Consider the following 15950-nt stretch of genomic DNA (forward strand, 5'->3'; position numbering starts at 1 on the left):
AGTGCCCTGCAAGTGAGTTGTATCATCTTGTTGCGGATGAGGGAAGGGAGGCTCCAAGAAGGTGACTCACTTTGAAGTTAGCTTTGGCACCCTGGTCAATCTGACCCCAAATTCATGTCCGTTAGGGCATACTGCCAAAGGAAAAAATCACAGATAAAAGCTTTTAAAAGACATTGCATAGTATAAATCACCGAGTCATATAGATGAGTTTTATTATGTGTAGCTTAGCATTTTCATACTCGTACATAAAAACACTGTAATAGAGCCTGCAAGTCCCTGGTTTCGTAGGTGCTTCCTTACCTCCCTGGTTCCACCAGCTGCCTTCATTTCGTCCAAAGCTTTCAGTTCTCTCTGACCATCTCGGGCTTCCTGCTGGGTTTCCACCCACTAGATAGAATGCCCCCTCTCTCCAAGCCTCTCCCTTTGCCTGGTTAGCTCCTCCTCGCCCTTCAGATTTCAGCTCACTTCCTCAGACTGGCCTCCCACAGCCGCCATATCTAAAGATGGCGATTTCTGCCAGCCATCTGATCTGTCCCTTCCCCACCCTGGCCATCACTTGTCATTCTGTGTTTATTTCCAGCCTAGACTTCCCACTAATTAAAGTGGCATGGGCACCATAACTGCTCTTCTGTCATTCCCCACTGTGAGCCTCATGTCTTAACACAGTTGATGGCACCTGGTTGGCACCCAAAATGGATTCTGAGTGAGCAAAGTGCTTGGCATCCTGCATTAGCCGTAGGGTCTGTGCCCATTATCTTTTACTCAGTGCTTGCAAATGACATATTAAAGATAGCCTCTTTCCTGGGAATTGTAAACAACTACTAAGAACTAAAATCTGTAGCCTTCTTATGAGACTCTAAACTATAGGAAGCATAGAATGGATTTCGAAGGCTACATAGCTAAAGACGTACTTAATGTGTTGAGGGTGGTGTAAGACAAAGCTGCTGCAGGGAGGGAACATCCTGTATGTGGTTTTGAAACCCTGGGATGGGGAACAAACTTCTCTGTAGCATTTCAGTATCAGGTAATATTAAGCATCTACGTGGTTTTTGTATCCTGGAAGAACATCATAAAGCTTAGAATAGTCCATCTGACCTGTTCGGTAAGGAATATGTTAATACCTACTTATGTCTTTAATGTAATTCTTAATAAATTATTTATTTGTTCATAGATAAAATGAGGTCAGCCATAGGGTAGTGTGTGAATTAATTTTGTTTCCAGCCAAGCATAAAAACACAGGATAAAGTGGCATGAAAATACCAAATGGTGATCGTTTGGGCTCAAATAAAGAATTTTTCCATATGCATTTTTCTACTCCTGGTGAGCTCACTTAACATAATTAATATCTTGAAGGGGCAAAGGCAAGACATTTCTGCACACTTAATTTTGCATCCCTCAATCTTGAAAGTGTTGATCATGGCAGAATTTCGGTTTCCCGGCCAGCTGTTCCCCTACAACTAGTGCCCCTGGGTAATAAACCACGGAACCCAGATCCACGTGGAAAGAACACGGATAACATGCCATCACATGTCTCGCTGGTTCGATATGACAGCTGATATTGTCTCTTTTTGTCCCCCCCCCCCATTTATACAGGGCATTGATGTGCGCGATGCTCCTCTCAAGGACATAAAGGTGACTAGTTCCCGGCGATTCATAGCTTCCTTTAATGTCGTGAATACAACAAAACGAGACGCTGGGAAGTACCGCTGCATGATTCGCACCGAAGGAGGTGTTGGGATATCAAACTATGCGGAATTGGTAGTTAAAGGTATTTAACGTATTTTTATGCCCCTAAATAGTCTATTAAAATAGACATGTCATATGGTTGTGAGTTCATTATTTGTTTAAAGCGAAAACTTATCCTTGTCTATTTCCAAACAGTAGCTTGGTGACAGGCTATATTGATGGATTGCGTTTTAAGTACAAATTCTGCACGTGAGCAATATTTTTGAAAAATGTATTTTATTTATGTTGGTTTAGTTGCATACAAAAGCACTGAATGTGCTCTTGGCAAGTTCTTCTGCCGACTCTGTATACAGAGATTACAACCTATAAATTTTTGTAAGGAATGAATTTTTTTTTACTGATAGAAAATCACTTAAAATGCAGATATTCACCAGCCAGGGTGTTTATGATAGCAGGGTGCTTAATAAAATGAAGCGGTGCTGGTATGAAAATGCTCAGGCACATCACACAAGCCGTGTTGATAACACTGAGTTAACATTCATAATGTCGCAGTTAGGTTCCATCACTATATTGTGCATGACTGAAAAATTGAGTCATTATATTCAGGGAGGTGGGATGTGAGGGGAAAAAAAAAGAGGGGAAATAAGTTTCCATTTCCGGTCTAATGCTTTTTTTTTTGTGGGCTGAGGAGTTTATGGTATTAAACTGCTAGGGCAATTCTTGGTCCCAGACAGAATAACTTGGACTTGAGATGTACTGTGAGGCATTTTTAGATGATGTGTGGCAGGCCATTGCTGTTTTGTCCTAGGAGAACAGAATGATGCCTATTTTTGGAAATTTTTCCCCTGTATTTGTTAAATATGAAACATAAAGCTGATGACTTTTGGATGGGTTCTTCCTTGTATGAGCAAATTTCTCTGTGCAAGCAGTTTTGAAGACCACGGGGTTCAAACTCCAGAGCTAGCTATGTGGGCATGGGCCAAAGGCTTGCCCCCTCTGTGCTTCTGTTTCCTCATGTCTAAAATAGACATGAATAAAGTCACCTACACCGTAGGGTGATCAGGAAGGTCAAGTGCAAAAAGTATATGAGTGGCACTTAGAACAGCATACGCCGTAAGCAGCCAGCGCCTGTTACGGCCATGATGGGGAAGAGAGCGGGGAGAGTCTCACCCTCTGCTCCTGTACATCAGGGAGCTTCATTTAGGAATGTTTGTCACTGCCCTCTTTCCAAGTTTTAAAACCTAAATGCCTGCCCCGCTGTATTTCCCTGCCCCCACCGCACCTGTATTAAATGAAAATCTCTGAGGGCACAGCCTCTGTTTTAAAATCTATAGGCGATTTTGGCATATGCCTCTGTCGTGAAATCCCTGCTGCCATATTAGTTACTCCAGGCTTACGAGAGAAATATTTATCGGTGAGCCTGCCCCCCAGCAGCAATGACTGATGTTATACACGTTGAAATATCTACTCCGCTAATATATTTTGCCACAGCAGATTCTCAGGAATTTTTGTTTGTGGTGAAACTGCAGGGGGTCTGCTTGGACTTGAGTTGAGGTTTAGTAGCCGTGAGAAAACTAACTCTGTGTCTGCAGAAGGCTCTCTGGGAAGCGCGGAGTCGCAGAGTAGAAAATGGGCACCGTTTCCCAACAAATCCAGGAAAGCAGCGGCCTCAGTGTTCCGTGGCTGAGTTCTTTATTATCATTATTAGTACTTAATGTTCCTCCCGGCTCAGTTCTCTGTGATCGTGTTCCATTTTCTGATTGATAGTTGCTACAGCGTTTCGCTCTGACCAGCCCTGTTCTTGAGGCATCGGGCTTCATTATCAGGAGAATGTAAATCCAGGAACCTTGCTAAAAATGGCCTCTGTGGAAAAGTTCATTTGTTGGGTGGCGTCAGTAAATCATTAATTTCTAGTCTTCCAGCACAAACGTGTGCACAAAGAATGAGTGGGTTGTGATTCACATTTACGCAGCACATTTTCCTGTCTGAGGACGGCATACTGGTAGCTTGGCTCATTGTGATAAAAATGTCCAGGCACCTCTTTTCATCTCTGCACACGACCAGAGCCGGGGACAGCCGGCTTGCAGTTGTGGCTCAAATCTGAAATTTGACTTCTCCTCCATTTATAATTTGATGGCCATATTTTTCATATCATTTATATTTTAAAGTGAGATAACATGCTGAATTATACTAGCATGTTATACTTAATAAAGTATTACCTTGAGATAATTACTTTAAAATATGCAGTGACACTTTTGAGGCCACTTGTATATAATTTAACTCCTTTTTATATGCATGTAATATTTGGAGTGTTGATCTTCTAAAAATGGGAAAAACTAACGTCTGTAGAGTTTGTAATTTTCTTAAGGTCACATACTGATTTGGCCCCCCTAAAGAAACCCACATCACTTTTTAACTGTCACTCCTATCTTATTCATGCTTACCACTGCTTTTAATAATCTGGGACATAAAAAATATTTCATAGAATCTCCACAATTCGTGTATATATGCATGTATATCAATATCATTTAATTATGTGAGACTGTGTTAGGCATTCACAAATGTTTATCATTAGATACATGTGCACATATCTGTACGTGTATAAATTCTTTCATTGCTGATTTGGTTTAGAATTACAGTTGACCCTTGAACAACGCAAGAGTTAGAGGTGTCAACCCCTGTGTAGTGAAAATCTACATATAGCTTTTGACTCCCCAGAAACTTACCTCCTAACCTGTTGTTGACTGGAATGCTTACCGATAACATAAGCAGTCAATTAACACACATTTTGTTTTGTTTTTGTTTTTGTTTTTAAGATTTTGTTTATTTATTTGACAGAGAAAGACAGCAAGAGAAGGAACACAAACAAGGGGAGAGGGAGAGGGAGAAGCAGGCTTCCCGCCGAGCAGGGAGCCCGATGTGGGGCTCGATCCCAGGACGCTGGGATCATGACCTGAGCCGAGGGCAGACGCTTTATGGCTGAGCCACCCAGGTGCCCCATAACACACATTTTGTATGTGTATTATATACTGTATTCTTACAGTAACCCGGAGAAAAGAAAATGTTAATAAAATCATGAGGAAGAGAAAATACATTTACAGTACTGCAGAAACTCCGTGTATAAGGGGGCCCGTGCAGTTCAAACCATGTTGTTCAAGGGTCAACTATACTTTAATTGTGAACTTTCACTTGAATCATGTATTTTAATTTTCTTTCTGTCACTTAGTAGAGATGGAATTCCTTCCTTCCTTTCTTCCTTCCTTCACTTTGGGAAAAATTATTCAAAATTTAAATATTGACTTATTCTTGTATGGATTCTTCTAGCAACCCAAAAGTCCCTTGGAATGTCTATTGCAATTGTTCCAGGTTCTAGTGGAATCTTTCATTTGATTGCACATATTTGATACTTTCCCTCATGGGGAATTAATAGAGAAAATAGTCTCAGGTCAAGCAAGCATTAAAGACATGTCTATTTTAGGATACTAGTAACAACATCCTAAATGAATTGGTGTGCTCACTAACCGTCGTGGCCTTGCCCCTGAGTTATATTTTGAATGGCAGTTCAGCAACCCTTGCTAGCATTTGCAACTTCAAAGTAATTAACTGCCCTTTCAGCCTGGCTACATAACTGCCTTAGGATATACTATTAAAGGCCCATTTCATGTCTCGGTTCAAGGAATCGCCTAATGATATAAATTGATGTTAAATCATGATGAGTTGAGTAAGAACTGTTTAAAGAAATGAAGAGCTAGCACAAAGTTGTAGTTTATAAACAATAGGAACAATATTTTAGTAAGTTTACATGAATTTTTGTAGTCTTTCAAATACAATTCATCCTTTAGTGTTTATTTTGACTCTGTCTACTGAGATTTCCCAGCTATTGTTGAAAGTCAGTAAGATTCATCGCACCTTGAATACAGAGTAAGAACAAAGACACCCCCACCCAACAAAGAGAACTGTTGCTATTGGTATCTTAGTCTAGGGGTCCACCAGGTATCATCTCAAGGGCCAAGGTCAGATGGTCCTAGCTGCCATGAGATCCCTTTCAGCAGGAAACAGGGCCGTGATCAGTTGATTGTCTGCTGCAGAGCTCACAGAATTTGCAGATACAAGCCAGCATATGCCAGCAACAGAACATAGCAGGCTTTATTTTTTGTGCATTCAGATATGCTAACTGAGGAGTTGAAACACATACACACACACAGCCCAAAAAGACACAAACCACCTGTGGAAACATGCCTGAAAAAAAAAAATCAGAAAGGGAGCCAAACCATAAAAGACACTGAACTTTAGGAAACAAACTGAGGGTTGTAGGAGGGGAGGTGGGGGGGATAGGGTAGCTGGGTGATGGGCCTTAAGGAGGGTATCTGATGGAATGAGCACTGGGTGTTATATGCAACTGATGAATCACTAAGCTCTACCTCTGAAACGAAAAAAAAAGTCACTAGATCTTACATTTTTTTTCCTCAGATGGAAATTCATGAAGATAGAAATACGCTATTGTGCACAGTTATCTCCTTTCCCAGTATCATGTACAGCGACATTGGGCATATAGGGTCCTTCACCTGGTGCCTGGCAGGCCGTTCTACCAACACCTCACTGCTAGACGGGGCAACTATTTAAAACAAGATTGTCTCTTTCTCCCTTCTCAATGATGTAGAAAAAGAGTCCATCTCAGGTTTTAAACAATGAAAAAGACTTTCTTAGGTTGAAAGAGTATTTCATTGATTGCTTAGAATTTTACCAAGCTGGGCATGGCTTGCACTTTGCTTTAGAGCTTCTCTTTCTACTCGCTGCTTTCATAAGACTCATACTGGAGGCTCCTTGCACAGCAGCAGGGATGGGCTTTATTACCCAGATGTCTTACTTCTCCTGTGGCTGGATGAGTCCACTGGGATGGTGTTTTGGGCAACAAGTCATCCTGGAAATGCATTTATGATGAGAGAAACTATAATTCTGGCCATGTTTTAAAACTGATAATATCTGTGGAATAATAAATATAAGGAAACTGAATTTAATGAGATAGATAACCAGCACCTGTGATGATTTTGAAGTCAATCTCAATAAGGAAGTGGGCGATAAAGTGCCTCTTGGGGCTTAAGTACTACCATTGCGAGAACTTTAGCAAGTTACTTTTAGTGGGGAAGAGAAGTCCTTTGAGCCTGAGAAAAATGAGTTGTGTCCTAAAACAAACTGGGGGTATCCCTACTTGAGCAAGCTTAGGTTTGAAAGATGGTTTATTTCACAAATTTGAACATTGTGGAAGTCTTCACCAGTATGCTTTTTCTTAATAACCTCAACAAAACCATTCTCTTCACTTCATTCCTGACATGTTCACAGCTTCCGTATTTTAATAATTGGTGTACGTTGAGCTGCTTTAAAACAGAAGAGCAACATGTCTGAAAGATGGCTCTCTGATTTCCCTTCCAGAGCCCCCCGTTCCCATCGCTCCACCTCAGCTGGCCTCCGTGGGGGCAACCTACCTCTGGATTCAACTCAACGCCAACTCCATCAATGGGGACGGGCCCATTGTGGCCCGAGAGGTGGAGTACTGCACGGCAAGCGGGAGCTGGAACGACCGACAGCCGGTGGATTCCACGAGTTACAAAATCGGGCACCTCGACCCGGACACGGAGTACGAGATCAGTGTGCTGCTCACCAGGCCGGGCGAGGGCGGCACTGGGTCTCCTGGGCCAGCTCTCAGAACCAGAACCAAGTGTGCCGGTGAGTAAGGGACACCTCGGGCGAGTCGGTACCGTCTTTCTGGGTGTTGACGTGCAGCATGGTGTTTATTAGGTGGTTAATACGCTTCCCCAGCTCTGTCAGCATCCTCCACGGGAACGAATAATTCCCTTCGCCTCTGGACGGTAGCCCGCCAGCCTGTGGGCTTTGGGACCTCAAGGCTTGGTATCTTCAGGTAACCTCTACCTCCTTTTTTACTATTTTTATTTACGCTTTCCTGTGAGTATCATCTAGTTGGTGCAGGAATTCTCCCTACAGTTGACAGAAACTGTCTCCTTTAATGATGTCTGCGCATAGGTCAGATCCTCTCACCCTGGTCCCCTTGTTTTATGTTCACCGTTAATGTGCTTTTAGCCTGGAGGGGCATTGGAATAATAGATTCTATCCTAGAGATAGCTTTAAAGCTGTGTTTTTATTGATGGATATTTAATGGAGGGGCTGCTTGCCAATGACACGGGGCCCATTTGTAAAATAAGCCAGGGTGATTTGTGGGCCGCCTGCCGTCTTCAAGTTGAGATTATAAAGTTCTAATTGACTGTGCTGAACCCGGTTCACAGCTTAAATAAAGTAGGGTTGATGGAGGGAGAAATGTAGCGTCTTATAAAAATCAAAACCTAAAGAAAAGCTCCCAGAGAGGCGATAGTGCTGTGTCTGTATGGCTACTTCTCTGCTAGGGAAGTAGAGAGAAATAATATATTGGGACACTCAAGCGTTCTTTCCTCAGTTACGTGAAGAATCTCTATATTGGATGGTGGGCTGAGGGGAGGCGATTCAGTAAATTTTTATGGAATTAATTGATTCTGCAGATAGCGTTACTTAAGTAGACACAGCCATATGTGTCATTTCTTTTTTAAGTTTTGAAAGTTCTCAAAGCACAGTCTGGCCCTGGCTGGTAGGAGAAATGATGAAAGCTGAACAGCTGTAGATGTTCCATTTTTTCCTTTGTAATAGGTTGTATATTGCTTCCGCAAGTTCAACACTCGTGGGCGAAGTCTGTTCTTGAGGTGGTGGTGGTGTTGAATTTCACAGAAAAGGAACAGCCACCTTCTGGGGATGAGTGCTGGGCCGGTTCTAGGCACCCCTGCGTCTGTTTTGCTGCCCCACTGCCGGCTGTGGGGTCCCTGGAGCGAACTGCGGCTCTGGACTGGCCCTTCACATGGCCTGGGCTGCCGGGCCCAAGGAGAAAGGAGTTTGAAAACGCTTTCTCTTCCTCACGTCTCCAAACGATGGCATCTCCTCTGTCTCTGTAGTTGAATCAAACTGCCTTTCTTTTTTGTGAAATAATTTCTGATATGATCCCATCTGTTTCAGGGCAAACAGTAGCGATGTATAACACCAGATAGATAATTTCACAGTAGAGGCATTGCTTTCGAACCTGTTATTGATTTGATAACTGCCTTGTGAAGGCTCCCGGCAGACGCTGACACCCCCTTATTATGGGTGGGGACACAGGAGCCCGCAGGACCCTCTGTCCTCCAGGCATGCTCCGTGAGCGGCACGGTTAGTGCTAGTTCACTTCAGTGTGATTTTAAGGAATCCTATTTTGGGCACAACAATATATAGTCTCCCTCTCCGTCCAAAAAAGGGTTAGAATTCCATTGTCTAGACTGGAGAGAGGACGCCATCTGTTTCATTCTTGTCACTAACAACCCCGCCTACTTAATGTTTTCCGCCCTGTTCTCCCTTACAGATTTTGTCCTGTCTCTTGGGTTTTCTGCGTGTACATTTCAGCTACTGACACAACTGTAATATACATTTCCCCTGAATATAATGCTTGGATTTTTTTTATTGCTGCCTGAAGTGTGGATGTATAACTCTCAAAGAGACAGCATACCTTTTATCACAGATTGGCAGTATTTTTAAAATAAATTAAAACCAATTTTGAGTTGATATTTGCATTCCAACACTATACCTTCAGAAGTATTCAACCTCACGTAAGCATGGAAGCCTAATGACGAAGCATGCTCTTCAGTTTTTGCAGCCCGAGGTTGACATGACTCCTGGAGGGTCATGCGCGGACCTGGAACACGGTCAAAATAGCTGTGGTTGGACAAGTCAGTCTTAGGAAATAGGAGTGTGTTAGGTCGGAGAGTCAGAGCTAGAAACAAGAGGGGGGAGGCATTGGAGGTGGGTGAGGAAAGTGGAGTCAAATTTCTCTTTACTGTATGAAAAAAAAATAGTTTCACCCTTTCTTGACCTGAGGCTTTTGAGAAAAAGTGAAGATAAGACTGCTGTCTGTGGCTGACGAGCAATGGGACACGGTGGAAGGCGTGAGGTACAAGGAGGGACACAGGGGCTGCAGACTAGAGACTGGACAGTCTGGGATGGTCCCCAACTGTCACTTGGATGGTTGTGAGCATTTGGGGCTCACAGAGAGCAAGTCATGGAGCTTATAAGCTGGGAGGGCCTCTAAGCATTCTGCGAAGTAGATGGAAATTGTCCTTGGCCAGGCTTGAACAGTGGATGATTCTAATAGGGTGATACGTAGCAGGAGTAATTGCACATTCATCCTGTGTGGTTTAAAACCCAACAGTACTACTGTGGAATTACAGTAATAAAATTACGCCGCAGCATATATAAAAGATATTGAGAATTTGGCTTAAATGCATAGGAATCTACAATATGACCCATATCACTCTGGACTGTTATTTCCTTACCACCATCCCCCCCACCAGACACACACACACACACACACACACACACACACACACACACACACACACACAGTCTACTATAATCTTAGGTTGCATAAGAAAGTCAAACACCCATGTTGAAGGAGGTGATAGTCTTATTGTACCAGAGCTAATTAGCCTCCCAATAATTATCACACTGATTTCCGCTCCCTGCATTTTAAGAAAGAGAGCACGAAATGGACTATACTCTAGGGATAGCACCCAGGTTAGGAAAGGTTCTGGAACCTTGCTCTACCAATGAGGAATGATGAAAAGAATTTAGAAGGGTGATGGAGGAGAACAGAGGGTCTGTACAAATTTGACAAGCACTGAATCATGAGTAGTGAGTTTCCAGTGGCTGACCCGTTCACGCAGAACCCGACATTGCAGAAGGTGATTTCCGTATTCAGAAAAGGGTTGAACTGGCTGACCCTGCAGATGTCTTTGACATGAAGATTCTGTGATTCATGTGTTGTCCTCTTTCTAAGGAGATGATCCATCGTATGTTTCTGCCCTGAAAGTCTTTGACTTTCATTTTTATTTTATCCTTGTCCAGAAACTCCGTTCTTGTGCTTATCCAGTCCTGCTCTGCCGACCCATGGAGGGAGGTCTGTGATGATGCTTACAAAAGTTTGAGCAGAAACGGGGGAAATAGTGAGTTTTTAATACTGCTACATAGATTAAATTTGAAGAAATGACTCCTATTTTGAGATACGCTGCCTGGTTTTTGTGTTAAAGTATCCCTTTTACTAAATGATGATGCTGGAGGGTATAGAGCCACAGTCAGCAGCTGAAAACACAGACTTGGGACCCTGCTGCCAGGGACTGAGTTCTGGCTCTGCCCGGAGCTGTACACGGGACCACAGGAAAACTGCTGATCTTCTCTTGACTTCCATTGCTTTATCTGTAAAACAGGGCTGATGACAAAAATATGTATCTTGGGACACCTGGGTGGCTCAGTCGGTTAAGTATCTGCCTTCATCTCAGGTCATGATCTCAGGGTCCTGGGATCGAGTCCCACATGGGGCTCCTTGCTCACTGGGGAGTTTGCTTCTCCTTCTGCCTGCCACTCCCCTGCTTGTGCTCTCTCTCTCTCTCTCTCTCTGTGACAAAAAAAATAAATAAAATCTTAAAATATATATATATATGTATATATACATATATATATATATATCTTATAGTGTGGCCATGAAGCCTTACTGAGCTACTGTGTGTAAGGTGCCTAGAACAGAACCTGACATATAGCAAATGGTCAATAAAAGTTAACTGCCATTTTAAAAAAATATTTTAATATGTTTTAACATTTTCAATCAAAATAATTGGATGTTAGCAATCTGATTTCATTGCCCTAGATGTGTTACAAATATTACCTACCTGGTAAATTGAAAATCTGAGGACCAGTTTTATAGTACGGGCTCATAGAATTCTCTGCAGTGGAGCCCTGCGTTCATGACACGTGTCATTCTCTCATTTCTTCTATTAAATCTGTTTCTTTTGGACAAGCTCTCCATTTCCATTTATGTGTTGCACCAGTGAGACCTGTCCTGTCGTGTTTTGGTGACACCCATGAAAATGTATTTCGCTTCTTGCATTAAAATGGCAGGATCAGTATTTATTGTCCTTCTCTGGGCAATGGAATTGATTTTCATGTGGGGCTAGTAGACACAATCTCATTACCTGGTCTGATTTCTTTCAAGAATTGTATGGTAGCACACTTCCAGAGCTCTTGCTGCTTATGTTTCTGAAAATTATTTTCAAATATATGCACAGGCGCTCCACATGTGACCTTGATCAAATCACTTGGCTTCTCTGGTTCTGTCTCCTTATCTTTAAATAAGGGCAGTGACATCTGCCCTGATTGTATCAGAGGTGTTTGTGACGATCAGGTCAGATATTATCTGTAAAGGGATTTTACAAGTGATAAAATGTTCTGCCTATATGGGGTATTTAAAAAAAAATGATTATAGTAAGGAGCTAGTTTCAAGATTTACACACATACCCAGGTATTTTTTTCTAAATTTGCAGTTCAGCTGTAGTTGGGTAACCTCAGAGAGCTGACATTACTTCAGTATCCACTTAGGCAAAATATAATTTAGTTTGTGTTTTCTATTATATCTTATATTCTTACAATTATGTACAGCTATGTATCAGAAGCCACTAAGTGGTAGCTACTTGAAAAAGAGAAATGGGAGATGCTATTAGATTAATTTTCACAGTAGACTCTTTATGTGTTTTATTTTGGGATATTGCTTTTTATGTATCCTAGTTATTGTTTAACTGGGTCTAAGTGACTTGCTAACAACTGGACCCAGGAGTTAAAAGGATGGTGATAAACAAATGACCTAACCATTAAGATCGGTGAGAGTGAAAAGAAAAAAAAAAAGCCTAACTGAAATGTGTTCTTTAGAATTAACATAACTAAAAATCTGGGGGGAAAAAGAATGATTGTACCTTTAAAAAAATGTACTCATGAGATATTTATCGAACACCCTTATTTCCAAGACACTGTTCCTGCCTCTGAGGGGAGAGGAACAGGACATCCGCCATTAGAGTTGATCTATTGAGGGAGGAAGTGTGCAGGGGAAAAAAAAATATATATATATGTGTGTGTGTGTGTGTGTGTGTGTGTGTGTGTGTGTGTGTATAGTATCTATGCTATGAGAAATGCTATACAGAAGAGAGAGAATGGAGAGAAGCAGGAGAGTTTTTATTAGGTTATCTTTTATTTTTTAATTGTAAAATCACATAACATAAAATTTACCATTTTAATCATTTCTGAGTGTGCAGTTCAATGGTGTTGAGTACATTCAATCTCTAGAACTAATTTATTTTGCAAAAGTGAAACTCTCTAGCCATACAAATCCCCTATCCCCCCTTTTGCAGGCCCTGCCAACTACCATTCTGCTTTCTGTCTCTATGAATTTAACTACTCAAGGTACCTCATGTAAGTGGCACCGTGAAAAACATGTCCTTTCATTACTGGCTCATTCCGTTAGCATTATGTCCGTAAGGTTCATTCATATTATAGCATGTGTGATTGTACCTTTTTAATTACTCTGGTAATTGTATTGTGTATACTTCGTTTATGTGATTCTTTGTAAACTATTTTGAGACTTTACGCACCAACTCGGGTTTTCAATGAAATTAATAATGCTCAATGTATTAAAAAACGCTTCATCGTTATGACTCATGGAAATCTTGCCTACCAAAGCAGGTGGTACTGCTGTGCTTTCAGAGTCAAAGTACAAATAAGTACCTGAGAAGTACTGTGTCAGAAGGGTATAGCCATCCCGTCAACCACTGGATAAAGAGTGATACAAGAAATTAGAGTGCTCTTTATAATGCACCGTTCTTTCAAACTAGTAAAGTGGGTACATTTTATACTTATTTGCACAGAGGCGTAGATTTGTTCTATAGATACCTCATCAGAACCTTCTACATAATTGTGATAGAAACTTCAAATGAAGCACGAGAGACTGTGGACTCTGGGAAACAAACTGAGGGCTTCAGAGGGGAGGGGGGTGGGGAATGGGATAGGCTGGTGATGGGTAGTAAGGAGGGCACGTATTGCATGGTGCACTGGGTGTTATACGCAACTAATGAATCATCGAACTTTACATCAAAAACCAGGGATGTACTGTATGGTGACTAACATATTAAAAAATATTATTATAAAAAAATAAAATGTTAACCAACCTTCAAAAAAAAAAGAAACTTCAAATATATGTTACATTAAAATTTATTTTTGTTCTACTCAGTTGCTTTGATAACAGGCAATTATAGCTATCTTTTCTGTAGTACCTTCAGTGACACCAGATGTGGGACGTATTTCTCATCTGCTTTGAGTCCCTGCACCTTCCGATGCTCTGCTGTCTGGGAGGGATTGAGTTTGTGTCCAGTCCAGTATGCTGTGTTTTCATGTATCTGCTCTCCTTTGTGATGGCAGCCGAACTGGTGTTGCATGAGAACAAATGTATTTGTGTCTGTTTGCTGTCCTGTGCCCTGGCCGTTGACTTTGTGAACACCTTGCATACGTGACCAAGGGGTCAGCAGCCCTGGCCCTGGGAATGCTCTGCTGGCTACAGGGCTAGGGTATCATGTTGTCTTTCATCACACACCCTGAGGATGTCTTTAGTGTGCTTTCTACAGTAGCACCCTCTGTCCTCCCTGCTCTAGTCTAAGTCTCATGAGATTTAGGTTAATATTGTTTTGAAAATGTTAATTCTCATATTTGCTAAACGTGACACTGGAGAGACTCATTTTAAAAACACGTATGGGCAAAGAGGCATGATAGCTTCTCAGCGAGGGGGCCTTCTGTGAAGCCCACCCTGTATGATCCCTGCATTCCACTGAAGGCCAGCCTCGCTGTGTCTGTTTATTTATTAGTCTTAGTTCTTCCTGGGGGAGAAAAAGAATCATTTTGGTTAGAATGGGGCTGATCTGAAATTAAACCCTGCCAAAACCTGATTTGTTATTTTTTTTTTTTTTCCCAAATCAAGGATAGCCCGATTTGTCGTTTCTGTACAAAACTACCACTGGTGTTACAATATGCATTTGGACTTGCAAGGGTGACCCATGGGCACTCGGGGGCAGGTGCGAGCCTCTCTAAGATCTAACAATGGCTATTATTCACAGGGAATACAGACCAGAGACCTCACTGAATGGAACATAATTTATTTTTAATTTAAGTTTATTTACCAGGAAAAAATTAAAGTGTTCTAATTCTACTTCTGAAACAGCTCTGCCAAAGGGCATCGTGTTTTTAATGCATTTCCAACACATTAAACCATTAAGAACCTTTTTTAATTATAAACATTAAAAGGGCATAAAAAGTATCTTCGCTTTAGACTCTAGATGTAAATACATTGCACTGAGTAGCGTCCTTGCATTTGGGTAGAGGGCAGGAACATTGTAGCAGTGCAGCACGTTTTTATTTGTAATACACTCAGCACCTTCCTTCCAGGTCCTTATGCCCCAGAGGCTTTGTGATACCTACACCTCCGGCCCTCCTGCCTTTAAACACTGGGCCGGCACTCTCCCCGCAGTGAGCCCAAGGGCGTGGCATCTGAGGGGGGCAGTGCAGGTGCAACTACTCAGGTGGTTTTCTAGGAGAGGTTTGGATAGGGCTCCAGAAAGACCAAACGGGGGTTTTTGCTCTTAGAGTTACCCAGTGACTCTTGAAGTCCCCTGAGAGTTCTCTGGAAGGTGTCAGGCTGTGAAGAATGAGCCTACCAACAGTACATCTAGGCACGATTTGGAAACCTTTGTAGGCAGCTTCCTGTGTAGCTTCGAATAAACTGAGGAGATGGAGAAATTAAGAGAAGGCTCTGGGGACGATCAGTCAATGGCCTTTGCCCTCTCCCAGCTGTGTCTAATGGGCCATTTAACACTGAAAAAGAAAAAAAAATCACAAAACCCGCACAGGTGCGTTTTGTACATCTGTCAGTCAGGGGCTTGACCAAGTTCCTTGTTCTAGTGCTCTGATCTGTCAGCCTCTGTCAGAGGGGTTCGCTATCATGGAGAAACGTCGGCATTAGCAGTATCAGCCCCTAACCGAGCACCAACTGCAGTGTGCTGAGTCACATCCTAAAGCAGCCGGAATGCTTGAGAACACCTCTGCTTCCATGTCAGTATCTTCTAGAAAAGGAAGACACCTACTAAATTTTATTTGGACAATTAAAAAGGTCTTGGGTTATCTAAATCTTTCCCCAAATCTTTTATATATTTGGCAAAAAAAAGGAAGTATTGATAATGAAATTATTAATTTTTATTAGTTCCTTGTCAAATTATGATGCAATTGAGTAGTGTTTTATGGTGTCTGTGGAAGCATTTATACTCTACTGGCGTTCC

The 15950-nt window shown here is 41.9% G+C and overlaps 1 protein-coding gene across 6 annotated transcripts in view; it reads left to right on the forward strand.

Moving 5' to 3' along the window:
• Positions 1 to 15950, forward strand: part of PTPRM (protein tyrosine phosphatase receptor type M) — a 742830-nt gene that overhangs the window by 351664 nt on the left and 375216 nt on the right. For all 6 annotated transcript variants that reach the window (XM_044382848.3, XM_026496000.4, XM_048218445.2 and 3 more), the window contains exons 6-7: positions 1594 to 1768; positions 7117 to 7410. In XM_044382848.3, the coding sequence (XP_044238783.1) occupies positions 1594 to 1768; positions 7117 to 7410 (469 nt within the window). The remainder of the gene's footprint in view (positions 1 to 1593; positions 1769 to 7116; positions 7411 to 15950) is intronic.

The sequence above is a fragment of the Ursus arctos genome, unplaced genomic scaffold (assembly GCF_023065955.2).
Source record: "Ursus arctos isolate Adak ecotype North America unplaced genomic scaffold, UrsArc2.0 scaffold_17, whole genome shotgun sequence".
Lineage (NCBI taxonomy): Eukaryota > Metazoa > Chordata > Mammalia > Carnivora > Ursidae > Ursus > Ursus arctos.